A 27,635-nucleotide genomic window follows, 5' to 3' on the forward strand; every position below is an offset into this window, starting at 1 on the left:
GAGTCCTAACTCTGCTACTTTGCCCAGATGGGATTTATGGGGTGGGGAGGGGGAGAAGGGATGCAGATGGAAGAGCCATCTTTGGCCATTTCAAGTGTTAAAAATAAGTGAGATATGTGCCTTAGGGCTTAGCAGATTGAACACAGTGATTATACATGCTCCATGATTCTTCACCTGGGCTTATGCTTGAAAAGATCCTGACCCCTTCTTATGCTACACATTGCAATAGGATTGCCCAGCCAAATGTTGAAAACCTATTTAGAGAACGTATTTTTTCTGCACCACATTAAAGATGTTCCCTCTCAGGTCTATTCTTTCTGGTTTTCTAGCTGTTTATAAATTTACAGCAGACATAAATAATTTTTTTTTTTTTTAAATCAAAACCCCAGAACAAAACAAGCATCACAACCAGCATGAGACCCGTGTGAATCCTCTGAACTACTTTAGTAAAAATCAGCCTATTACTGTGAAAGAGCTCCCCGACTCTTTAGCCCTGGACCATGTTAGAGGGTCCCCAAGAGCAAGGGTTGGCCAGGTACACGCCGGCACAAGCACCACCTGTGGCCAAGCACAGGTAGGCAATCAGCAGAGCATCCACAACCTTGGGCTAGGTCTCCTAGGGCCACTTCCTCCTCAGCTGGGCCCTGGGGACAGCTGGTTCAGCAAAGACACCAAGGGCAGAGAGATGCACAGAGCCAGTCTGCATGGGCGCAATGCTCCACCATGGCGGGGTCAGGCCAGCCAGCAGCAGCACTTTAACTGAAAACTGTATCTGCGACAATGCACCCACAGGCTACATCCTCAGCTGATACAAATCAATGCAAACCCAGATTTATTTTTTTTTCTTAAAGGCCAGAGGGGCTTTTAGATTATATAAACTGTCTTTTTGCATAAAACTAGCTATAGAATTACATCCAGCTACTGTAATGTGGAGCCCAGTTACATGTGCTGGACAACAGTCATGGCACTCACTTCAGGGATCACATGCCAGATTACAAAGGACAAGACACCACTCCATGAATTACAACAGCCTGAATCTGCTTCCTAGCATTGCTCTGCAGACTCAGTGTAGCAAAGTCTCATTCCTATAGGCACAGGGAATAAGCAACAGTCAGAAGGTATTTGGTGACCTACAGAAGAGTGATTGCTGCAGCAGCACATCTCAGCACATCATCTGCCAGCGCATTTGTGTACCGATGCACAAGAGAATGCTTTGGACACACACAAGATGCTTTAGACACACAACTAACCAGGAAACAGAGGTTTGGAAAGCAATGCAACACCAGCAGATCCTGAAGGGGAACAAGCTGATAAATATTTAAATTTCATTTTCCCACCACCGTAAGGCATCAGGATTTTGTTACCTGTTTTAGGATTGATTACAAAGAAGTTCTGAGGATTTCCGCTTGTAATCCGGTAAGACAGTTTTTCATTAGTGCTGGAGTCAGGGTCCTGTGCTTGGATCTGAATGACAGATACATCCTTCGGGGAGTTTTCCATGACGGCTGGGTAATAGATAGGTTCAGAGGTGAGGGGGGCATTGTCATTCATGTCCTCCACTTCAATGTAGACTTCGATGGTAGTGTAGAGTGGGACAACACCGTGATCAGTTGCGTACACTGTCAACCAGTAGGATCTGGTTGTCTCACGGTCAAGAATATCTGCTGTATAGATAACTCCTGCAGAAAAACAGCAAGCAGAGGATATCAGTAATGGGATCAATGAAACATCACATCTATTTTGATTTGGCTGTACTACAGAAATGTGTTTGGCATGTAAGAAATACTCCACCCTTAGAAAAATTAAAGTTGTGCATAAAATGAAAACAGAAACTTGAACTTGGGCATTGTTCCCTGAACCCTGTTCAACACCTCAATCCTTTGTCCAAAGAGATTCAGGGCGGACGTAAAAAAGATGGCTTTTCATAAGTGTCCTAATGTCACAGCCAATTATCTGCTGGGACTGCAGCTGGCATAGTAACGGAAGAAACACCATCATTTTCTGCTGATGATGTGAACTTGTACAAACCTTGGTAGAGAGGGATATCACCATTGACAATGAATTGCACAAGAGAAAGTAGATTCTCTTTTCAAGCTCCTTGCTAGTGCCCTTTCTAAAGAAGAAAACCTAAGTGGCAGTTTAAAAACAAAATCCATTCAAGTTCAGAAAACAGATGGTAAATTTAATAACGAGATCACGCATTGCACAATGACAAAAACCTGGATAAGAAGCAATCAAAAGCTCACATAGTAGAAGCTCTTAGACAACCAGCATCTCCTCTTTTATCACAGAGAAAAGAAGGGTTTGGTCACTCTACCCATTGGTTTAAGAAAACACCAGCTGGTTTCCTACCTGGTCCTAAGAAACCACAAGAGAAAGTGTGTTTGTATATAACACAGTGGCAGAGAGCACCCACCACTCCACTGAAGTACCACCCCCACCTCCCGCATGGTTCCTGCCATGAAGGACTTCCATCCACCTCATTTCTGCATAAAGTGATTTAGAAATCCATCCTGGTCCTGAAATGAACACCAAAACTATGAACAGAACAGATAAAAACAGATATAGGGTCCTTAAACCAGAAACACCTCTGAGCATTGGAAGACCTGTTTGTATTTGTGTAGTCCGAACGTCCACTGACTTGAACACTGACCACGAATGCACAGAGGATGAAGTCCGCCAGTACCACACACACAACCACACCAGCTTCAAAATAAGTAAATGCACTTTCCCACCACTTCTGCAACACTTGTCCCCCTCATCTGAGCGGGACATGACACCAAGAACATTTTACTCTCCTAACCCAGTGTTATTAAACCTTGGGCTACATTAATATGGTGGCTCTCAAGCTTGAGATATACTAAAAAGGACAGTTTGCAAACCATTATTAACTCATGTCATCAGCAGATGGAAACTGGTGGAGAAGTTTAGGGCAAGACAGGAATACAGGAAACTTGAATTTAGTCTCAGATGTACTTGATGCTACTGAGAAAAATATTATCAGTTAATCTGAGGAAAGCGGTGCTTTAAGATCAGTACCATTAAGGGATGTGTGTGCCTTTTGGCTTTTTGGGTTTCTTAAGTATCAGACTGCACTGGAAGTTTCTATGATGGTCTGAAGTCTTAGGAAAGTTTTGAAGACCCTGAAATAGGCAGAGAGGTGTTTCAGGCAGACTTTGGGCATTGCTAAGGTGCAGGCTCTGTGCTCAGCCACTCTGCAGAGCACTAGCTGCCAAGAAGGGATCCTCCTCATGAGTCCTACCAGGAGCCCTTCTTAATGAGGTATGTAAAGTTGAGACGGAATTTATCTGCATTGCTCCTCAGCATCAGTCTTACAAGTTATGCATCAAATCTGGCAATTAATTAATCCTTTAATGACACTGAATTCAGACAAGACCTTTGGTTTAAAAGTTAACTGGTAAATCTATTCCATTTCTTGAAGAGCAGCCATGAAAATGATGGCCCTGTGCTCATGAGACATCAGCAGAAGGGATGGATTTGAGAGTATGATAGAGCTTCTGATATCTAATGCTATGAACAGTGCCGGTGCCAACCTCCTTGGACCTTTCACAGCAGAACACATCCTGCACTGAAGTTTACCACCAAAATTAGTAAACTGCTTTCACGAGGGGTAGCAGCAGGCAGCGAATGATGTAACTTCAGTCCTAAGGGACTACACCCTTGGTGTGAGACAGAGAAGCCCACCAAGTGAGAAGGGATGTTGCCTGTCCCCAGGGAGTCAGGCCCACTTGTCTTACATCTTTTCTCAAAATTTCCTAAATATTTTTTTTAAGTTTGGGAATTTTTTATTATGTTTTTTAATGCTAGTTTGAACCGAGTGTTTTCCTATAATTTGATCAAACATATAGAGAGGAAGGGGAAAGGAGCAGTACCAGTTCCAGCCATGTATGGGCTTAGGTCTTTTTCCAGTAACATCAGATCCATGTCCTTCTTGCTCATATATTATTCACCCAGCAAAGGTGAGTAATGCAGCACTGGAGGACAAAGGCAGAGTGTATTCTAAATATTCCTGTCGGCAGCAGCCTGTGCTATGTAACGACTTTCAGTAGAAACATGGGTGAAATATGTAGTGAACTGTGATGAAAATGCCTAGAAGTCCAGAAGAGAAATTACATCGCAGGGATGAGAAGAGCCCATAATAAATGACACCCCATGGAAACAGATAAATAAAATAAAATCCATGTGGGCAAGGATGAGGCAAAAAATGATGAACATTAGAGCTCCTAGAGATGTTGATTTATTCAGAAGACAAGAAGAATTATTTTAGATCTTTAAACAAAATTTGAAACAAGTAGGGTTTTCCCCCAGTGAGAGCACGGAAGGTTTTAGCAGATTAACCTCTGTTTATGAAGCTGAATTTCACCAATACTGAGCTGATAATAAATCTACCTCCTGAGTCACTCCTTCATTTTATGACTCCTGGCAACAGTTACTTTCCATTTCTGTATTTCAGAAGGAAAGGATCATTGAACAAGTGTTAGCAACTGCCAACGGGTCTGCTACACTGGTTCTTCTTTTTACTTTTGATTTATTAAAAGGTCCCAGATATAAATTAATTCCTTTTGCTCAATATGTCTTGTCATTTCACCTGTCACCACCATGCAGCAGCTTGATAAATAAGAAGGTCTTTGTTCGCTTTCAGGTTTTCCACATGGAAACCCTCACGTTGCCCCAGGAACAGCTTCTACTGTGCTCTCGAATGTCCTGCACAAAGTGCCTCCTTGCTGTGCAACCAAATATGGGTCTAAAGGTAGAACCCACAAGAACACACCTGCTGCTTGAATATTTAACCAATCTCTCTATGTAGGTATGTGTAACACCTTCCAGATGGATGTCAAACTTCGTATGAGATGTTAACTCTGAAGACTAATGATGACACTTGATTATCAGCACTGCTTCTTCATTACCATGACATGAAAGGCAAAAAGGCTGATAGAGCTGGCACAAGGAGCTGCAAAATATTTCCTGGGGTAGTCCACAGTTAGCCTCTTATTCACTTTAGCTGAGTGAAAGCATGGGAAAGGCCAAGAATATCCCTGCATAAGACCACAACAAATCCAGGAAAGACCTCACTTACTTCAAAGCTTATAGATATTAACAGATACTAAAGAAAGACAGAACTTTGTTTTCAGGGCCAGGAGAGCAGGGGGGAGGAGAGGCCTTTGGGAGCAGCTCTAAGGCTTTTCTTGGACAGCTTTTGTGGTGCACTCTTCCCAGCTGCTTGCTAATTAGAAGAGAAACATGAACAAGGTAATGACAACTAAGCTAAACAAATCAAGAAATAAAAAGAAACACCAGTAAAGATCCTGAAAATTTCAAAGTGATTAAAAAAGAAAAAGTTCCAAGATTTTGCAGACACATTTCTGAACAAGACAGAAAAACAGATGCTCCCGTCCGCTGGGACTGTAGCCACGGAAGCACTACTATTTCTACAATTTCTGCAATCCAACCGAGCAGTCTGTAAGTGAACTCTTTATGTCGCCCCCAGCCAGATTTTACAGTATCCCTGAAGGACTGAAGCCAGCACTTCCTCAAGCCCAGGGCAGTCTCTGAAATAAAGCCAGCCATCAATCCAAAAAGCGGTGCCACCGATATGCTTGCCACTGCATTCCTCCAAGTTCATTTGCCCTATGTGATTCACCAAGCACCACATGCATTATGAATACTATAAGTGAAAAATAACAACAGAGTGCATTAAAGCCTGATTAAAATCCTGGGCACATTTATATGTAAATTAAGTGCAGCCCTTGGGTTCGGCAATGTGCCAGCAATGCAAAGGTTGTGTGCTTGTTTCCCTTAAAGGCATGTTTTCCCTCTTTCCCTGGGAAAATAATGGGATAATGTTTTCTGTATGGGTCCTGCAAGTAGCACACAGGGAGACACTACATTATAAAGGGTGAAGGCAAAAACAATAGGAGTGTGAAGCCAACAGATATTAAAGTGGACAAAGAATCAGCCAAATGGATTTCCTTCCTGCCTCTCCCACTGATTTACTGCACATCTTTCAGCAGACCACTTCAAATGATGCACTCAAAAATTATCTCAAAGTTATGTATTTACTATAGTCATGTGAAACACAAGAGCCTCTTAAAACAAAAAGGGATCAGAGAAAAGCATTATTTCTTTGCTCATCTCTTTTTTGCCCCCTGTTTGTTTACCTTACGTGTTTGACCGTACTTTGTGTATAGGTCATGTGATGAATGGACCTGCCACAGCTCTGCAAGAGAGTGTTTATTGGAGCTGTCAGCCCATGTGTTTACATAGGTGCCCATCGCCATGGATATCTGCTTTGCACATACGTTCCTCCTAAAAGTCAGGTCATCCTTCATGAATACTCTCAATAGCACAAACATTGAAAAGAGTTCAATTGTGGTTAGGTTTTTTTCAAGGAAAGATTAAAAGACAACTTCGTGGTATCTAAGAAGCTGGGCAAGGAAAAGTAGAGGAGAGTAACGAGGCTCTTTAGCTGAGAAAAGCAAATCAACATCTGATGGCTAGAGTCAATGGCTGAAAAACTAGAGCGCAAATACTCAATGCAGAGGATATCTGGCAGGAGCAACTGCTTGCCAGGGATGGGCCGGAATCTCCTATCATTTGGTATCTTGTTACTGGGACAATATAACCTATTCACCTACCCCAGTTACTGGCCTGGATGTAAAAATAATGTAACGTGATTTTGCTCAGTAGCCTGTGTTATAAATGTTGCTAGTGTAAGTAGTCATACTCGGTTTCAGCAAATGATGAGCAAGACGCAGGGAGGTTCCTGCGCAGACAGAAAGAGGACTGACTTGGAAGTATCTGCTACTCTTCCAAAAACTTATATCACACATAAGTATTACAGAAAATCCTGTAATTATCTCTTTTTCAAAATACTGCAGTGGTTTTGCAGGGGGACATCATGCTTAACGCCGTTATAGCTCTTCCTAGTTGTTCAGTTGTGAAGAACCTCAATGACAAGATGTGTCTTGCTCTTCCCACCCTTTCTCAGGAATATGAAGTTATTGTACAAATCTGCATCTCAGACTGGGAAATCAGGAACGGCTGGATAAGGTGAACAACCCACTTGTTCCCAAAGCCTGACCCAGGAGTAGCCACAGGGGAGAGCAGGAGGAATGGAAGGCAGCAAAGGCAGAGCCTGTCCTCAGCACAAGCTGCAGAGCAGGATGGAGGTGACACCTCGGCAGCATCCCCCCAGACGTTCCCAGACAGAGTGTAGCATGCACCTTCCTACCCAAAGACGGCTCTTAGCTAGTGCAAACGTAAGGTTTAGGGGTTCAAGTAGTGTCCCAGGTTTGAGTGAGTGATGGGGTTTTTGGTAGCGGGGGATGGGGCTACAGCAGTGTCCCCCTGTGAGAAGCTTCTCGAAGCTCCCCCAGCTCCAAGTTGGACTTGTCTTTACACCAAGGCCAGGCCAACTACCTGTGCCTCTGCCATAATGTATTTAAGAAGGGGAGCCTCGGAGGAGAAGTGGGAGTTGTGAGAAGAAGTTGCGACATCTATGCACACACTGAGGTCAGTGGAAGGAGGGAGGAGGAAGGCAGGGAGGAGCACAGGTGCACCCACCCTACAGCCTGTGGTGAGATGGCAGGGCTGCCCCACCGCCACCATGGAGGTCACCGGTGGAGCAGATGCTGACCTGTGGCCCGTGGAGGACCCCATGCTGGAGCAGGTGGCCGTACCCGAAGGAGACTGGGACTCTGTGGGGAGAAGAAGCCCCGGCGGTTGTAGTTCGGCACTGGGAGGACTGCAACACATGGGGGTGACCCATGCCAGAGCAGCCAGGGAAATGCTGCAGCCTGTGGGAGGGACTCATGTCAGAGAAAGTTTGTGGAGGACTGTCTCCTGCAAGAGGGGAACTATGCTGGAGCAGGAGAGGAATGGCAGAAGCTCTCCCCCTCCTTCCTCGAGGAGGAAGAAGTGGCAGGACTGGCTACACCCCCATTCCTTGTCCTCTGCACCACTGGCGGGGAGGAGGTAGAGATATTGGGTATCTGAGTCCGGGAAGAAGGGAGGGGTGGGGGGAAGTTTAAGACGTTGTAAAACTTCTCACTGTCCTACTCTGTCCGTTAAGTGTTGTTGTTAGTGTCTGAATTAAAGCAATGTTCTTTTTTCCTTCCCCTAAGGAGTCTGTTTTCTGCCCATGACCATAATAGATGAATCATCTCTCCCTGTCCTTATCTTGATTCCTGAATCTTTCATCTTTCACTTTATTTTTCCCTTCCAAGCGGGGGGGGGGGGGGGGGGGGGGGGGGGGGGCAGAAGAGGGGAGTGAGTGGATGCATGGTGCTTAGTTGCTCTCTAAGCTCAAACCACAACAAGTAGCTATAAAAATATATAAACTTTAAGAGGACTGAAGGACTAAGAGGGATGGATGCACCTTCCTGACTCCATCCCACAGGGCACCTGCAAACTCACCCTCAATATGTGCAAGGCCATGTCAGCTTCTGCCACACAAAGCGCACAAAAATGTGTTTCCAGAGCCCCCAGTCTGCCCCTCCCTCCTCCAGCTTCAAAACAAAGGCACTCAGCGCGAAACAGCTACAAAGCAGAAACTGGTTTGTCCCCAAATTAAAACGACAGGAATGAGGCAGAGTCAGGAATGCCTACTGACAGCGAAGCGCTCAGGGCTCTGTTTCATCCCGCAAATTCAAAGGAAGAAAAGAAAAAATCAGTAATTCCGAAATGCTACTAATTATTCATGACCCTCATCAAAGACTCCACAGGTCTCGTGGCAGTAAACACAACACTCTGCCTGTCACCGAGCCATCAGCCAAAGGTCCTCTGTTGCATTGCCTTGCTGGGAAAAAATAATAAATAAATGCAGCTTTAGAAGAAAAAAGTTGAATAGCGATATTTTTTTCAGTATTTTTTGTTGGGCTAAAATACAGAGGGGTAGAAAGAGTTTACACACACCTCACCTGTCCTCACTGAGACAAAGGCTTTGCATCTGCACACCCCCGCTCCTGCCCCCGAGCTCTGGCTGGATCCTGACTCCACACATGGTTGCACAGGGGGGCCATGGAAAGATTTGTGAGTGTAAACGCAAATGTCAGAGCTAATCTAGATTCCTTGCGTTGAGCAAAGTCATGATTTTTGAAGGACACTTAGCAGAGAGCTATCGTAGGCAGGAAAAGTTTAAAAATACTGCAAGTCCATTATTCATCGAACCAACAGATGTAAAATTAACCAAAATGGCATGACTTGTAGACAGAAATTTCACACCCAATTAAAGAAGAAAATTTATGATTTCAAGAAAGCTAACATTACACCTAACCGGTATATTTTTTTTTATTTAGGTCCTTCACATAGAATGGCTGTGGTGTGTATAAAAGCAGAGTGCACACCTCTTTTAGCAGATATTTATTTAGTTACTTCCATTAAGGGTAAACTGTAAATATAACTCCCAAGATTAAACAGCTTTAGTGTAGCAAAGACAGGAACCTGAGCACCGATGCCAGGTGGATTCAGTGCACTGGGGCCACCAAAGTCAGTAGGAATCGGAATAAACCACACATTCTATTCAGCCCTTTTTTAAGGCCCCTCAAGCCGTGAATCGCCAGTGCCAGTTCTGAATACGGACGGCAGTATCACAAACTCAACCAGAGCATGAAGCAGACCTATTGCTCATCCCCCCCACAGCTCACAGCCGGCAGCTTTGAATATTGGGCTCCTTACTCTGGTGATTAAATGCTATTTCAATGCCTTCATTTAAGCCCCCCCATGGTGCAAAGCGTGGTCTCCTGTTTTTATTTTATTGCACAAATTTTCTAGGCTTTAATGCATATTAAAACGCAAACCCAGCTCCTATTGAAGTGAATGGAAAAATCCCCATTGACTTAAATGGAGACTAGATCATGCCCAGAAACCAGTCCAAAACCTTTATTAACTTTGTGAGGCTATACATATTTAAAACTTCCTAATATTCTTTTTTCTGGTTTAAACCTAAAACATATGTAATAAACCATGCTTATCAAACAATGCAAGACAGGTAACATTCCCGTCTAGAGTTTGACTTTTAATTTTTGCTTTTTTACTGATATTTTCAATGTACAAATTTACTGTTACCTCAAAATGCCGTTTCTGCAGTGAATATTATGTCTGAGTTCCCAGAGCAGTAAAAGAGAATTAGAAAGCCAATTTTCAGCAATGCTATTTCCACCAATACTGGATTAGCCTGCAGATAGATCTTTTACCATGTTATTACACACAATATCATGAATATCACAACCAGCCAGGATTGTGACAAGGACATTCAACAGGTTAATAAATGTAATATATCTCCATGTAATCCATAAGCAGGTAGATGGTGTACAGGTTTACAACTCTTACCGGACAGAACATGCCACCATATGCTTCAGGAGCAATTTTAAGTGAGGGCTCTTTCCAAAGGAGGGGCCAGCACTGATGTTGTGTGCACAGCACTGGCCATACAGAAGGGCTGTAAACTGCTCTTGCTCATAGAAGAAATCACCACCAGGCAACGGTTTAGACCAAGCATGTCCAGTTGGTCTGAAATCCCTACCAGGTATGTATGGAAACTTCCTCTGACCTCTGAGTTCTTGGGCCAGACGACAGCCCAGCCAAAGTCCGGAATACATGTATGACTTGGATGCACAGTGCAATTGCAGATCTGGTCTGGCAGGGGTCATTAGATCAAGTACTGACCCATCAGCATGGCTTGCCTGGGCATCACCTTGACACCAGCCTTGGGGATGGCGTCCTGCCTGAACACAGACCTTGGCCAGCCCTGCCTCAGGCTGCAAAACACAAATTTAAATTAATTTACTACAGGTAGAGGGGAAGTTCAACTAATTAAAGGTGATAATCAAGTTTAGGTCTGGCCAGTGTCCCCTCAAATCAAAATAATAAGAATAAATATCTATGTATGTTAACATTTATTGATATTCATATATAGAAGTACATTAATATATATGATTGTATGAATAATTTTATATATATTACCATATATATATGAATACCAACAAATATGGAGAGTGTGTGTGTATATATTTTTACATATATTCATATACATATATTTTTGAATGATGTGATTCAAATGAATACTGAATTAGCAGTGCTCCCCACCACAGAGACTGGATTTTCTCAGGGGTCTGATCGCAGCTCCCTGGGTATCCCAAAGCAGACACCAAGGCTGCAGGACTGCTGACATGAGGGCAGACTTCCCAGTAATGGGAAATGCACCTTAATGCACCTTAATGGAACTAAAATAGAGGCACACCTCAAATTAGGTGCTTGACCTTCCAGGTTACTTGTATTTTGAGTTTCAAGGCAAGATTCTTCCTTCTTTACCTCCAAATGACTTAAATTAAACACTGCTGGTTTCCTTTGCTTCCTGTATTTGGATTGGGGGGGGAAGGCTTACAACTTCACATCACAATGAGCTATCACTTAAATACAACATCTTCAAGGTCACTTACACATCAATTTTAGAGCAATTTTCCAAACATTTCATCAAGACACTAAACCAGAGGCTTAGTCAAATAAATTCTCTATCTTCCATTTATGAATTAAATGAAATAAGATGTGTCAACATTTTCACCTGACTAGGCTTTATTATGGTTCCTGTATCTTCCATCACATCCCTCTACTTATTTAAAGAAATACCTATATTCATCTTGTTTTAGTATTTTTTGCTTGGGAAAAAGAAAAAAATCTTACATGGATAAACAAAAAATACACAATGGACAACTCTGGAATAACCAAATTGCCTTCAAAAGCACAAATACTATAAAGAAACCCTCTCATTTATGAATAATCTCTGTCAAAGCTTAACACTCGATCACTGCTGAACTATGCAATAAAACCCTTCAGTAAAACCAGGCTGAGAGGAGCCATGAAGGCCAAGCAATGACTAAACCACTGCCAGGTACCATTTCCTACTCTCTACAAGTGCTTGAGAAAGATGGGACAAACTGTGACACCTCTCTGACAAATGGGATGTGCTGCAAGCCCGCATGGCTTGAGCTGTATTGTTCAACTTTTATGAAGTGAGCTGCTGCTGGCATCCTTTTGACCCAGGTAGATCCACCTTCCTCTTCAGTCTCTGAGGAACAGCAAAATACGGTGCCTATTCATGGGATGAACTTTGTGCTATTTGATGGATATGCGCAGGCTCAACTTTTCAGCCAAAGAGGCAAAAAAACCCAAAAGTGCAATTTTGCAACTGTAGCAGGTATTGTGCAAAATTCAGATACCTCAAGCTTTTATGAAGACTTGCAGGAAGATCTACTGTGGGAACATGTGCTTAATGTAACTCAGAAGAACAATAGTTGATGGTCTAATTTCACTCTACTGATTACACTTCTCTTTTTTTTAACTTTTTTTTTAAAGCACTTGTGGCTACTGGGTTTCCAGCCACACATGAATTACAAACTTTGAATTCTCTTCAATATTACAACCTCTCTGTATGCATTTAGCCCTCTGTATCTATTGTCCCTACAGCAAACTGAGTTCTGCCTTGTTTTGTGAGCACTTCTGGGATTACAAAACTCTTCCATTCCTTGTGCCCACCTCTGAAGCCTTCCCTACCAAACGAAACGTGTGGATGGTACCAGCAGAAATCCCCACATTGCTAGCACCAACGATGAAAGCCGTTAAACCTCAATAATAACCTGTTTGTATGGAGGCATTTTTTCTCAAAGGGTCTGGCTAATGCCCAGAGTAACCCAGATTTTTTGTACATCCTCTTTAGTGGATTAATAAAGAGATCAAAGTCTGACCCACGTGTCCTCTGCTGGGAGGACTGTGAAGCTATTTTAAAAAGAAGGGTTTCTCCTGGTTATTTTAGAAACAAGATCAGAAGCAGAGCAAAGCTGAAGCAGGAAGAAGAGATGGAGAAAAAAGGCAAAAGATGCTCAAAAGGATTCTGATAAAAGTCTTGGCAAGGGACCTCTGTGCAGGGTTCTCTTTCTTTACACAGAGCTCTGTATCTTTTGTACTGCCTACAGTATGAGAGATTGTTTTGGGAACCCTTCTGCAAAATCTGTGCTGATCTGCTTCAACTGTTTTGTGGTGGTGAGGGAGGTGGAGGGAAGCCGAGGCAGCGTTGCAGGGGAGCCCGGTTGCTGGGGGAGGCTGCCCTGAGAAGCGAGTGATCCCTCATGCTGAGGAAGGTAATGCTGACCCTACCTAGGCTCAAGTACAACATAAAAGGGCACTGGCTCTTTTGATGGATCTTAGCACTGAGGAGTGTTGTCCTGGGATGGTTGGCCAGAGCAGACATGGGACTATTGGGAATATTCCACCTAGTAAATGTCTTTCACCTGTTAGCTATATATATTATGCTGGAAATAGAATCATCTTTTTCCCCCCACTTTGCTGCTGTTTCTTTCAGCCCACAGCAAGTGAACAACCCTATGAAAAGAGTAACAATATTAACCCTGAAATCTGCCTTTATCTTTCTCTCTATCCAAACATAAACCCAGAGGAGCAATCAAAAAGGAGAGAAAAAGAACCTCTGAAAGGGGTTTAATAGCCACACTGCTCTTGAACATGAACAACGCAGGGAAGAGGGGAGTGTGATGCACAGAGACAGCACCAGAGCACCATTTAACCCCCCTGCATGGCACAGCTGTGTTTCCTCTGCTTGGAGGTACTGTATATGACGCTGGAGTATATTTTACAAAGCATGTCAAAAAAATTGAAGATTAAAAAAAAAGACCTCCACAAACAGTATGAGCAGAGACAATGATTTACAGCAAGAGAGTTTAAGATTTCAATCTGCTAAGCTTATTAAAAGGATGGAGAGGCAACTTGATTAGAAAATCCATGTAAAGTTCATGCGGAAATATCGGGAAGTAAAGGGCTCCTTAGTCTAACAAAATAAGGTGGAGCAACATCTAATGAATGGAAACTAAAGCCAGGAAAAATAAAATTAGCAATCAGCTTGATACCTTTATTATTTATTTTTCTAAAGAGGGTTATTAATTCATGGAATAATTTCTTCTATCTCTACAGATCTGCAAATGAGGGCTATAGACTGTTGTGTAAGAGACATTTTGTGGCAAATGTATGCTATGCTTTAGTTAGAGAAAGATCACTTAGTAAAAAAGGTATAAATGAGATACATATTAGAGATATAAAAGGGATGAAACCAAATGATCTGCTCTCTTCTGGCTTCAAGCATGACAGATCTGTGAACACTGTCCAGCTGTTTTCTCCAAGGAGCTTGGAGAAAGGAGGTTCACTGGGTGATGCTGGGCTGCCGCAGTGTTCCCAACCTGCCCAGGTACACTCCCATGGTCACTTTTGGTGTCCCAACAGCCTCTGCAATTGCCATCCCCATGGAGGGGAGGAAATACATTAATGAAAAAATAATTTGTGCTGTCTTCTCACTGTCACATATGAGGGCATGCAAGAAACCAAACAGCCTGTCCTAGAGATGTGTGCAAGGCATTAGAAGCAGCACATCTGGTGGCCATGACCAACGGTGAGCCTGGAGCAACGCCCACCACTGCTGTCCAGCGGAGCACCAGGAGGAATGTACCTGGGGGTGGCAGGCAGCAAAAAAACTGGTCCCCTTCTGTGCTCGAGGAGAAACTCTATTACAAGAGGCTCTCAGGCAGCAACCTTGTGGCTTTGTAAGAACAATCAATTGCCCTTGTGTTTCTTCAAGTGAAATTTCCAGTGGATAAGGGCTCTCCAGGCAGTACACACTTTGTCAGTTATTGTCCATGATGCTGTAGCAGAACGCTGCTATTTTGCAAGGCAACACACTGTGAAACACAGACTGGATGCACTGAAACCATTTGCAGGACTCTCCTCAAGTCCATAAAATGAAAGTTTTTCCTCTGTATCACACTGGCTTTGTGTACAGGAGCCAGGGTACACAACAGTCAGCATGTCAAAAAAGAGGTGACTTGTTTTGAATCAGGACTATTGTTTTAAACCGCACAGAAACAAAGCATTTCGTTTTCTCTTAAGTATGCTTTTAGGTCTACTCTCTCTTCTCTAAAGAGGCTTAGGAAGAGATCCCACCTTTCATCCTTCATGTCCAGAGGGTATAAAACCACCTCAAGCTGCAGCTTCTGTCCTGGGCAGTTTTGGTGGTTGCAGCAGAAAAAAAAATGCAAGAGGCTTGTCTGGAGACCAAATTTTAGTTCAGAACACCTGTCAGCATTGAAAAGATTAGGAGCATCTCTTGCTGTTTGCTTCAGAAAGGATGGGAGTTCAGTTTCCCTTGTTGAACAGACACGAGAGCAGCAGTGGTCACATTCCTAAGCACAAGAATGGGTCTTGCACCCCAGACTTCTTTCACCTCCACAAAGCAGTCATCACGAGACACTCCTTGCATAGATTCTGAACCTCTGCAGGGAAACCACACTGGCATCATGTTTTTGCCCACAGTCATTCCAGTATTAATAAAAGAGGGCCACAGCCATCTGTGGATGGTTGATAACTGATGGTTGAGAAGCTGGTATCTACCAGTTCGTACCATGAACCACACAGCAAACTCCTGATATCTTCATCTGAGCTGGCAAGCTAGAAGGCCACTGATGAACTGGTCTGGCTCTTCCACTAACTGAGACCTGAATTTGCAGGCCTGCAGGATTAGCAAAAAGGGCAGTACAGTCCTTGACTATATGTGAATTTATAATAACTGCAGCGCTACTGAAGTAACTGCAGAGTTTAGTCTTTCTTTTGAAGTCCAAATGGGCAGGCTGAGGAGCTGCATACTAACAAATCACTTTTTGCATTTGACTGGCTCAAAAATCCTTCCCTGAATGCAATTCAAACACTCTCACCTTCCTTCAAAGTTTGGGATTTTGCTAGTGGTCTTATTTTGTGTGTTAGACAGTAGGCTGCTCCCGCAACTTTCTTTGAACCTCCTTTTCTAATTTCCCGACATACTCCAACAGCATACATCTTTCACCAAAACTAGTCATCAGTGTTCAAAGATCACTCACAATTAAGCTGACTCTCTCCTAGTATGGCAAAAATATCCACAGAAATTGCCAAGAGCAATCCCAGATGTTTCTAAGCATCTTGCCCAGGTCTTAGAGACAGCTACAAGCTTTGCATAGGAGTCACCTCACCTAGAGCCATATCTGTGATTGCAAAAAACCTGAAATAACTAGAATTCATTTCCATGTTGGATTTTTTCCAAATCCCCTTGAGCAACCTCATGGTAACTCTGCAGGAAAAAACTGCACATGAACATTAAGATAATCAGAACTTTAATTTTCTACCTTGCATAGAGGAAATGGAGCTGGGGTTATAATGGCAAACCTAGCACAGACCCTGCACAAGCAGACCATAATTATACTTATGTTTCACTCTCCATACTCTGTGTGATATTAAATCCAAGGTTCAAAAAGTATATAGGAATATGCTGGATTATATCGGTGGAAAGTACTGTTCTTTTAACCTTGGGGAAGTGTTAGACTGACATTTATCTTCAAAAATCTTCCACAGGTAGGACACTCTTCTTCAGACAAGAAAACAGAAGGGAGCGGGAAGCGGAGATACACAAGGGACTGTGGCAAATCAGAGCAGTATAATAAAAGCCTTAATGCAGACAACCCTACCGTGATCATTGGGAACGGTGCCAGTGACTCGGTGGGTGTTTCCTTTTGGCTGTGAACAGAGTGAAGCAAAGAAATGTGCTCTGGCTGCTGCTCTCCAAAGTGTAGCCTTTCATGTAAGCCATAAACCTCAGCCCTTATCCCACCAGAGTTCTTCACAGTCATGGTACTGTCTGCCAGCTTTCCCTGCCCACCTTTCCAGGAGATGTTGTGGGTCTACCCAAGACTCTGGGAAGCAAAACAGGCAGCCTGGCACCCAAGGGCTGCTGAGGCATAAGGCACCCACCCAGGCGCTCCCTTGCTTATTTGGGACAAGGCTCAGATGCACTCGGGAGAAGTACTGCATTCCCCAGCTGGTGTATATGTACATGCACATAAACTACAGCAGCTCAGTTTTAGAGTGTTTGATGATGACGTGGACTAAGCTCCCTAAAGAAGCTGAGAAAGTCAACGCCTTGATAAAGTAAATAATTAAGTGTTGCAGTACCAATATAGGCTGTGTGATGCCTTGAGGGAAAGCACACGCACATGCCATAATGCAGTAAGACACAGAAAATAAGGGCTTTCCTGTGGACACAACCGTTATTTTATGCACTTCAGTGACTTCTATCACTTTAACACACTTAATCATCTCGGTTAAATGTTGTATATATGTACAGACAGATATATAAAAATATGTACACATTTACTTGCAGATACATATATTCTAAATGAAAGAGGCCAAAAGGAAAAGTGATTTACTTATTTTCACTTCTGTAAATGGCCAGACCATAAATGAATAATATGCTTTCTATGCAAGGATTGCCTTACAAATCCATCATTGTATGCAGTTCAAAGCTTTCATAAACGCTTAGCATTTCAATTTGCATTTGTGTGTATTTTAGATTTTAAAAATATCCTTGTATTGCAGGCTTTAAGTTCTTAAACACTCAGTAATACCAGTGTGAGCTTTGCCTAGGGCTAATTGACGGGCTGCACTTAAGATAGAAAAAGTCTATCTATTTATACACAATTTAGAAAAGATTATATTTTCACTGTTTGAAATACATCAGTATGAGCAAATTGTAAAACTGAATTTAATTATTTATTTATAATGCAACTTTGCTGACTGTGGAAGCAATAAACCCAACCAAACAAAACCCAGGAAATTATCCCAGATCCAAGAGCAGGAGGAAGCATGGTTCCCTCTAATTGAGTTTCCTTCACTCTCACCTTCTCAAGATCCCTTAGATTGTTTGCCAATTTTCATTTCCATTTTTTCTATTAAATGCCTCTAACTCATGACCTCCATCTACTGCCACCCATTTATCTTTTGTTCTTAATTGAGATGTAACGTGTCCACTTGCCCAGTGCTGAGCACTAAAACTCTGACAGCACACTTAAAAAATACTGGCATCTTCGGGAAAGCTTACTTGGGAAAGTACAATTCAAAACTTGATTCTTGAACAAGTAAGTCTGTTCTATTAAACTTGAGTTTACCTTATAAACATATTGTCGTGAGGATCAAAACCCCCATTGCAAATAATAATATCTTTGGGTTTATTTGCTACAAGATGGAAGTTGGTTTGACCCTGGGAAGGTATAGGGTGACAGTGGGAAGAAAACATATAAGGCAACTTTCAGCAGTCAATCATTTTTTACCTTCAAACAGAGTAATTTTAAATGCAGTGGTTTGCAATCAAACTCCCTCCCCCAAGACTCAGTGTCCAGGAATTTTTGAAGGATGGCATTGTTTAGAAAATAGACCTTATACAACATCACTTCAGGAGCTCTTGACAAACATTAATAAAACTCCCAGCAGCCAGGTGCTTCTGCACCTATTTAACGGAGGTGTAAGCCCAGCATCAGAGAGTCAGAAATACAACAAAGGGAAGGAGTGAAGTTCCAGCTACCAAGCAGTCATTTTAATCTCATGGAGTAATGCTAAACTAAAACAGGAGAGAACCAAACAGCAATATCTTAGTCTCCTGAAGCAGTAAAGTCAAATTAATACAGCACCCCAGGCTACTATTAAACTGTAAAATTTAAGAAAACATATTGTGGTCAGGCGTTCAGCCTCTCAAAATAAATAGATGAATCACTCCATGCTTATTCTAAATGACTAACTGCTTGCACCAGTGGTACCAAGTAAAAACACAAATTCGCTGGGATCCTGAAGGTGAACATCCAAGAGGAAAATTTGTCATTCAAAACCATCATACCAGGGACTAGGCTGGAAAGCTCCATGGCCAAAATGTCTGAATGGAGTGCACTTCTATTTCATATTCCAGAGGTGCGACTGCAAATGGTGCTGACATACCTCAGAGAGCTTTAATTTAAGGTAAAGGCTTGGTACTGATAGACTGATAGTTCTGCCAGTAAGGTCTGGAGAAGACTACGTGAACTGCAGCAGGGTGGCTGTCCCCAAAGACCACCCAGAGGCAGCACAGCCACATCACTGCATGAGCGAGTGCCAGGTATCTCCCCAGACACTCCCAGGGTCAGGCCAAAGCAGAAAAAGGTATCCAAGGATACTTGAGCACTTTGAGTAATGTCTCCAGGCAGCCAGGAACAGGAAATATGGGCTGCTCTATTGTACTTTCTGAAAAGTGACAGGCAAACCTGTCCTTGGTTTGCAGTAGTCTCCAAAAACTGAACTGAGAAGTATTTTGTTACTTATGGGTGCTATTTACACATGCAGCAACACTGACAAGCAGGTATCTACGTGGCTCCCAGCTGAGCAGAATATTAAACTTTATATTACAGCCATTTATAAACTGAATGCTATGCTGGAGTTACTCCTGCTGTCTCCCTGTCTGGGTGCCTGATGACCACAATGAATCCCACCTCAAGACCATGTCACCCATCGCCTGCATGCCCGAGTTGACTCTCTAAGGCTTGTGTCTGGATAGTTATTGGCATGGGAACAAGTTATTTGAAAGGATATCTGCTAACTGGCACTGTGACCATGCCACCGAACAGCAGCACAGACATTGCCTTGATCTCACTTTGCAGTTCCAAGAGGAACTGTGCTGTCAAGGTTTCTGTTCCTGCCGCCAGAGAACATCCTGGAAAGACATGACAGCATTCCTCCAACTCATCTGTAGTTATTAAGGAACAACTATGGCACGCAAAACAAGGTCTGATGGAATGGTCCTTGCAAAGGACTTGAAGGCACAACCAAAAAGTAAAGCAGAGGTTGAGAATAAGGACAGACCGTGGATATTTGCTGCAGCAAGCATCGCTCCGAGGACAAAACAAGAGGGGAAGTGGCAATGGCACTGCGAGGACATTGGCATTCCCGACGTGAGCGCATCTCAACTTGCTCACTACCAAACAAGCATCTGGTGCCACCTAATTAAAACACCAGTTCCAGGAGGTGACATCCAGCATCATGAATCAAATGAAACATCTGCTAATTCTTAGAACAGCCAGACAAAACAAGCCTAAAAAAGGCAAAACAAACACACTCACACACACACACATATTACTAACTTTGGCACTGACATCCCAACTGAACATAAGAACTGTTTAAAATTCCCACATTATTAACCAGTGCATCTTCAGTTTAACTGAACCACTGTGCAAATTTGCTACAACACATGTTCAGCTGCTCAACGGGCAAAAATGGATCAAGTTTTACAGAAGTGGGTAAACACGCCTCACCGCACAGCGCTGCCCCACGGAGGGGAAGCCTCCCCTGAGCTCGCGCAGTCTAATGGCACAGGCTATTAACTCAGATGATTAAAGGACTGGAGACTGCAGAAATCTCAATACATGCATGGCCTATAATGGCAAAATGCAGGGTGTGTTTTCCCCAGTGACAAACAGATGCTTTATTTTTATTTCTGCTATAAATAATTGGGGTTTTTTTAATAGGTATAGATAATCAGGCATTTACATGGTTTCCAGCAGAGCAGCAATATTAAGCTACTACGTTACAGCCATTCATAAACTGAATACCTCGCTGGAATTACTTTTTACTGTCATTATTATTCAACAATCTCTACAATATGTGTTGTTACCGCAGCAGTAAAATGATTAGATTCTGAGCATTGCTGGAAATCTTTAAGTAACATCACGGAGGTGAAGCCTTAGCACAATCAGGTATTTAAGGTCTCTTATGCTGAACCCTGTGGGCTCCTGAACACAGAGCAGGGTTGCAGTTCATGGACTCACTTCTGCCATCTTTTACACCATTTTTTACACCAGCAACATTTCACATATATTGTTTAACCCTACCAATGAGCCTACAGTACGTGTGTGTAACAGCATTTCTCAAAGTGCCTCATTTAAAAACATAATCTCATGAGTGCTTTGTTTTTTCTTGCCTTCCCTTTTCCCATTACTCACAAACTTGTTGTTGCCTATCTTGCTTTGAACTTGTCTTTTTTTTTTTTTTTTTTTGCTATACTGTAAGACCTTACAAGCAGAGGCTGTGTTTAACCTGAATGAACCCTCCAGAATATAACTTCACCTCCCTGTTCTGTTACTGATTTTTAAGCAGCATTTTGTAGGAAAGAGGTAATCAGAACCTGAGCAAAAGGACAAAAGATATTCTACACTGACTCTAAAGTTCATTAGGTCAATATGGCACTAAGGTTGGAGATACACAAAGGCGTTTTTGAAGTGCTGCAGAAGGAAAATCCTACAGTAACCTTTAATGACCTACGTATACTCAAAGAAAAAGAGTTGGGTTTGGGTTTTCCCCCCCCTGTGTTGGAGAAGAAAATAGGAATTTCAGGAAGGGATAATACACAAGCTGATTGCAGCAACTTGCAAATGAACTAGCAGGGGGTGTCTGGGAATAGATACCAATTTCCATTCCAACCGGAATGGAAGTTTCTATATTAAAGGGTATTATTTCTGAGCAGCCAGTACGGAAGGAGAAGCTGATGCAATAAAACGTGAAATTTCTAAGTGATCAGAAAGAGAGAAGGAAAGTAACTGAGGCTGCAGCCTTGATAAATACTAAGATGAGGGGGATATGGAGAAGATACAGCTGTGAAGGCAGTTGCTGAACAACACACTTCAGAGATAAGAGGCATCAGCCATTATTTGAAGGAATCGTAGCTGCCAAAACTACAGAGAAAAGAGTGAATTAAAGGGGATAGAGGGGTCAACTGCAGTGAATACAAAAACAAGTCAAGGCCAAGGACAGGCATGACGCTTTGGGATTTGGCCAGGAGGTGATAATTTGTGGGTTTAGTAAACTGCAATCTCAGTGGAGTAGAGAGGGCAGAAACTCAACGAGAAAAGAGAGAGTTGGCAGTGGGAAGATGAAGGCAGCCAGAATATAGAACAGGAATAAGGAGCTTGGGTAGGAGAGAAAAGGAGATGGGGCGCCTGGCAATGGCAGATATGCTTGGAGAATTGTGGGCTTTCCTGAGTCCAGGGACACAAAGGCAGATCTGAAAGTTGAAGTGATGCCAAGAAAGAAAACAGGGTTAAGTGAGGTGGCACAAACAACAGCTGAAGAAGGTCACAAGGGATAGAAGGAGAAGCGCGAGAGAGCAAGTCAAGAGCGGGAAGAATGAGGTTTGTCCATGGCAGTTCTCACATGAAAGAGCAAAGAAGAAGAATTTCCATCCCAAAACAGTTGCTACTCCTCAGCCAGGGGGAAGAGCTGTGCCTTCCTACTGCATCCTCATCAGCTGATCCTCTGAGTATGTTTCCCAGTATATTTCCCAGCAGTTTGGGAAAAGCTTTCCAGAATTTCTCAAAAAAGCACCAGCATCCTTTCACATTTTCTGTTTTAAAATCTGAAATAGATTTATATAGCACCTAGGTTAAACAAGGCACAGTATATCCTTATTTTATCTTCCTATTCCTTCCAGTTTAAGCACTGTCTGGCTATAAGAGGCAATGACTTTGACTTGCTGCCATCTGTGCTTACTATACTGACAGGGGAATAACACATACCAGTCCCGAGAAGTCTACTTGCCTGCATTTCCATTAAGACTACAGCAATAACCTCTAAGCAAATGTTGCATGAAATCATAATGCCATTCACACCAATGCTAAATCTCTCATTCCCTCTGAAAAAATCCAGATCTCCCCCTCTGGTTTTAAAAGTCTACTGTAAGGGCAGCTATAAAACTCCACTGGTCATGGTATCATATATGTGTCAATCAGATCACTGTTCACACTTGTTATATTTATTATCAACTTCAGGTTACAATTTCTTATGCTATTTACACAATGCAAAAGTATGTCCTGACAGTTTATGGGGGAAAAAAGTGCGCTATAATTAGACAAGGACAACAGCATTACAACCACAATTAGGACAAAGCTGCATTACTGACCCCAGCAACAAAGGAAGTGTTGGAGGGAAATTCAGTGTAATATTTTATATCCTGAACTAATTAAAGATCTCATTCCCCAAACAACCAGATAGCAAACATAAGCAGTGCCTCCAGATGAAGGATTCCTATTTTGATGGTTACCATAATGAGCACATTCCCAAAGGAAACCGCCAATAAAAAGCATCTCCTATCTGGAGGATGCTGAATGAAAGTTGGACTTTTCTTAATTTTACAGCAATTCCTTATTGCACCATATCAGCCTCCACTAAAGGTCTCAGTTCAATTTTTCTGTAATGAATTTGGAAACTCAGAAGAAAAATTCCATCCCATCCTAGCTGGCTGAATTTCTCTCCTTGACTTAGAACTGACAATGATTATGAATAAAATGCTGTTTATACATCACTGTATGCAGTTTTAATTAAAATTTATTAACTTGAGAGTAACTATCTCCTTATCACCGACAGACATTAGAACAAAAATGCCTTTTATTGTGGTATTAAACTGATGTTTCAAACAGAACCATCACTACAGCACACTACTGCCTAGTGGCAATTAGACCTATCTTTTCCCTCTGCCCCCTCCTTTCCTTTCACGTGCACTGGTGCCTCAGGCAAAAAAGACCACACTTAGTGCTTTCTGCAAAATTTTATACCTACAGCCTGATTGTCTGCTGAATCACACACAGCTTTCCTTATCAAATTGCTGGACCACTTATGAAAAATACCAATGTACCTTGCCCACCACTTATAATAAGAAAAGCAAATACTAGGAGCCAGGATGTGATGCAGCAAGCTGTGGACTACGTGCACTTTGAAAGCACCTTTGGAGACACTAGTTTAGAAGTGACAGCTGAAGTTAACAGAGCCAGAGGGAGAGCACATAAAAGTAAGATAAAATTTTTAAAATACTTTTAGAAAAAGAGAAAATTTAAAATGCCAACAAATATCACGATGGGGATTAGGCAGTAGGGAATGATTAAATGAGATAGAAAAAAAAAGCTATAAACCAGAATACAATACTCCAAAATCCTAACACAAAGAGTTGAATGTGTTGGGTATACTGGTAAGATGTTATTTAGGATGATGTGATGAAGAGATACTAGTGACTTGGCTAGTACCTTCAGTGAGAAGGAGGAAACATCAAAAATTAAGAAAACCACTCAGAGAACCTGTTTGAGGGACTTGAAGGGATGTGCTGGAGCGGTGACTACGAATGAAACTCTTTAATCCAGGATAAAAGTGATGAAGGAGAGGATGTCACCAGAGCAGGAATCAGATTGAAAAAGAGACACGCTGGGGGAGGAGGTAAAAAAAAAGACAGAGATTTCCCAGGTTAGATGGCAGAAGAGAGTCATGGACCAAAGGCTGGTCAGTCAGGAGAGGCAGGATGGCACATGGCTAAAAATAAGAACAGAAAGGAACCAGCAGCGCTCTCAGCAGTGTAACTCTTAAAATACGATTTTACAAGTGGGTTTTATTCATAACATCTCTCTTGCATGGGGTGGAGAGGAACAGAGACCACAGACAGAGATAAATACTACCATCATGACCACTTCAATATTTTTTTTCTTAAAAAGAAAAACTGAAAGAAAAAGACAGAAATGGAAAGGTGGTAAAGGTTTTTCTCCTTGGTAGAGTGGAGACAGGGGCTTACTTTTGCAGTGGCTAGAGCACAGATGAACACAAAAAGGATAGGCTTCCCAGAGGAGGAAGGGTCACTAGGCTGAAGTGGTTAAAGAGGGAATAGAAAGATTATCAGGAAAAGCAGAGAGAGGAATCAAATTGCTTCAGTGATAAAGGACATTCAAGGTGAAAGACAATACACCGGAATAGGTGTTTACCGTAGCAGATTGAGTGGAGCAGGATCATTTACATGTGCTTTGAAAAACAGTACAAACACAGCAAGTAATTACACCATGGTAAATAAACCAGTAGCACATGTACAAATGGGCACAGAGTGAGCACAGGAGATATGGCGATTGCCAGGAGACTCCATAATCGCTCCCCACAGCCCGACTTTGAGGGGCCCTCTGGGTGGAACAGGGATGCCGTCTCCATCACAGGCAGAAGGAAGCAAGTGCTGCCCTGCACAGCCCTTCCTCTGCTAAGATGCTGCACACATATAGAATGACAAATGCCTAAACTCAGGAAAAAAGGGATGTTTTCAATTCCCTTTCTTACCTCCTTGAAGACAACATGAAAAGTTACGCAAATGCTGTTTGCTCAGGTTCCTGATCATGAAAATCAATCCACCTCCCTTTAATAGAATTTGGCAATTAGCCACATCCAAGTTCCAGTAATTTTTTTTATGGCTTCCTAACCAGCTCTCACACAATATTGTAAAAGCACAAATATTCTCAAAATTAAAATTGTAACCTTTCCTCATGCAGTGTGGCTTTGTCTCACCGTTTACAGCTAGTACAGACTCAAGAACACCTCTGCCCAACATGTCTATTCCTCCCTGTTCATGTGCTGCCGGCTGTGGTATAACATCTGAGTTTCGTCTCATGTAGTATGGCTATTTTAATATGTTATCTAAGAGTACCAGCTCTTAACTCACCTTTTCAACTTGACCAAAAGCCCCCACCTGACAATCTCACCACCTGTTCTGGCTGGTAGCACTCCACAACATACCAGGCCATGCATCTTCAACAGAGAGCACACTTCTTGCCAGGAAAGGTTGAAAGTTGATAAAGACAATCAGTTCATTCTATTTAAGTAAAACCTAGGCATAAAACCACAGCAACATGAGACAAAAAACCCTCTCCTCTGTATCTCTACCCCTAGCTTAACTTCAGGAGCTCTCGGGTCGGGGTTAAAGCTGAGCGTGATCTCAAGCACTGTAGAGAACATTTCCCAGTGAGAGGATGAGGTTTAATAAAATTAATACTTATTTTATTCAAAATCCATGATTTTTACTCCTTTTTGACAGGGTTGATCATGGAATGCAAACCAAACATGTCCTTGACTTCGTGGCTTCCCTGGCATTTTCTAAGCAAGTGTAAAAACCTCTTTTATTTCACTACTCATTTAAGGCACTCCTTTATGTACTGGTTCTTCCTTTAGCTGCTTAGTGTCTGGGAGATAAATGGAATAGCTTTACACCTAGCTGAAAAGAAATCATGTTGGACCCAGAAGATGATATCAGTGATAATTCTTTAACCCTTGTTGACTGCCCGTCTCCCAGCGCTGGCTGAATTGTAGCTGCATGGTTGCACTGGAGCTTTTTGCAAACGACTGCCTGTCAGAGTCACTCCAGAGGTGTGCAGCGTTTCCCCTTCACTGCTGTCTCCCAGCAGCATCTCCTCCTAATAACATGCAATTTATACTTGCGCAAAGCACTTATCCACACAGCATTTCTGGGACTCTCATATTTCATTTTGCACTAGAAGGTGCCTCTAAAAATTCCATCACCTAAATTAATAGCACAAATGAGTGTTTGACATTAACAGGATGTCTCCCTACTTTTTGCCCAGTTATGATGAGGCTGGGGGGACACCCTACCTTCTCAGAGGTAGAGCCTATACACAGCTCCACTCACTGAGCAAAAGAAAAGCCTTTGTCTTCTTTACTCACAACCATCATGACTGTGTCAAACTGTCTTTCTCAGATGAAAACAATCCATGTATTGATTGGCACTGGGATGGGTTTTAAAGCTGGCAAGAGGAAAAGCACTTCTCCATTTGTAAGCTCAGTGAATCTGACAAAGAAAAGTGCTTGGACAGCTACAAGTCTCTTTTTACAAAGTCAGTTTTCAGAATAAAATCACCCAGTAAATGCTTTTTCCTGACAGTCACAAATAGTTTCCAGCAGCATAGTTTAAAAGTGCCTAAAGATGGTTTAACCTGTCTTGAAGAACCTGTATGACATCTTCGGCTGTCAAGAGAAGGACAAGGATCAAAAACATAGTTACCGGAACAAGGAATTACTCTTGTAAACTGGAATAACAGGCACACCCAAAAGATATATAGGAAAAAAAACCCCAAAACATCAAAACCAAAAAAACACAGCTCTGGGAGCCTCTTGTGATGAGTCCCTAAAGCAGAGGCTACAGCCTCTTTATCCAGCCCAGGAGCTGGGTGTTACACATCATCCCTCAGACAGAAAACCTCACGAGAAATGAGGTGCTCATGTCTGCACCTCAGCCACACGTAGCTGTGGAGAAGTGATACTTCATTGAAGGGTAAAGAAGAAACTGCATCAATGCACTTCTCTAACCTGAATACAGCTGGGGAGAGACATGTGATAGAGAAAATGAAAAACTAGTCATTGTACTTCAAAACCCAGTAGTTTTAACCTGTTGTTAATCAGTTGCTCAGCTCCTCCAACTGCAAAAGCCTCCCTAGATACCATCTTGTCTTCTAGTCCCTCCAAAGCATGTATCTCCATGCTGACCACTAACACGCCATAGCCACCTAGCCACATCAAGTCCGAAATTCAAAACACAACTGTTTAAATCACAAACACACAGAAAGCCTGCTCAAGCTTATCATCATTACTTAATCACATGTTAAACGAGCTAAGAATTAACAGTTAACACATGAAAAAAGTTGGCTTTCCATCAAAAGCAATTATAATTAATTCCTAAGAAACGTATTTCTGGATGCCAAATCAGATGGAGGAATCAACTGGGGGATAGATATGCTCCTTCCATAGCTCCACTCGAAATTCTAATTAAGACCAGAAATACAAAAGTGGTTGTGGTGGAAAGGTTAATAGAAGAGGAGGAAATCTCAAGAGAAACCATGCCAAATATTCAGTCCCTCTTTTTGGCTCTTCCACACTCT

The 27,635-nt window shown here is 42.4% G+C and overlaps 1 protein-coding gene across 8 annotated transcripts in view; it reads right to left on the minus strand.

The window, feature by feature from the left end:
• Positions 1-27,635, minus strand: part of FAT3 (FAT atypical cadherin 3) — a 423,806-nt gene that overhangs the window by 229,010 nt on the left and 167,161 nt on the right. For all 8 annotated transcript variants that reach the window (XM_074917423.1, XM_074917414.1, XM_074917394.1 and 5 more), the window contains exon 4: positions 1,365-1,679. In XM_074917423.1, coding sequence (XP_074773524.1) covers positions 1,365-1,679 — 315 coding nt within the window. The remainder of the gene's footprint in view (positions 1-1,364; positions 1,680-27,635) is intronic.

Source organism: Athene noctua, chromosome 1 (assembly GCF_965140245.1).
Source record: "Athene noctua chromosome 1, bAthNoc1.hap1.1, whole genome shotgun sequence".
NCBI lineage: Eukaryota > Metazoa > Chordata > Aves > Strigiformes > Strigidae > Athene > Athene noctua.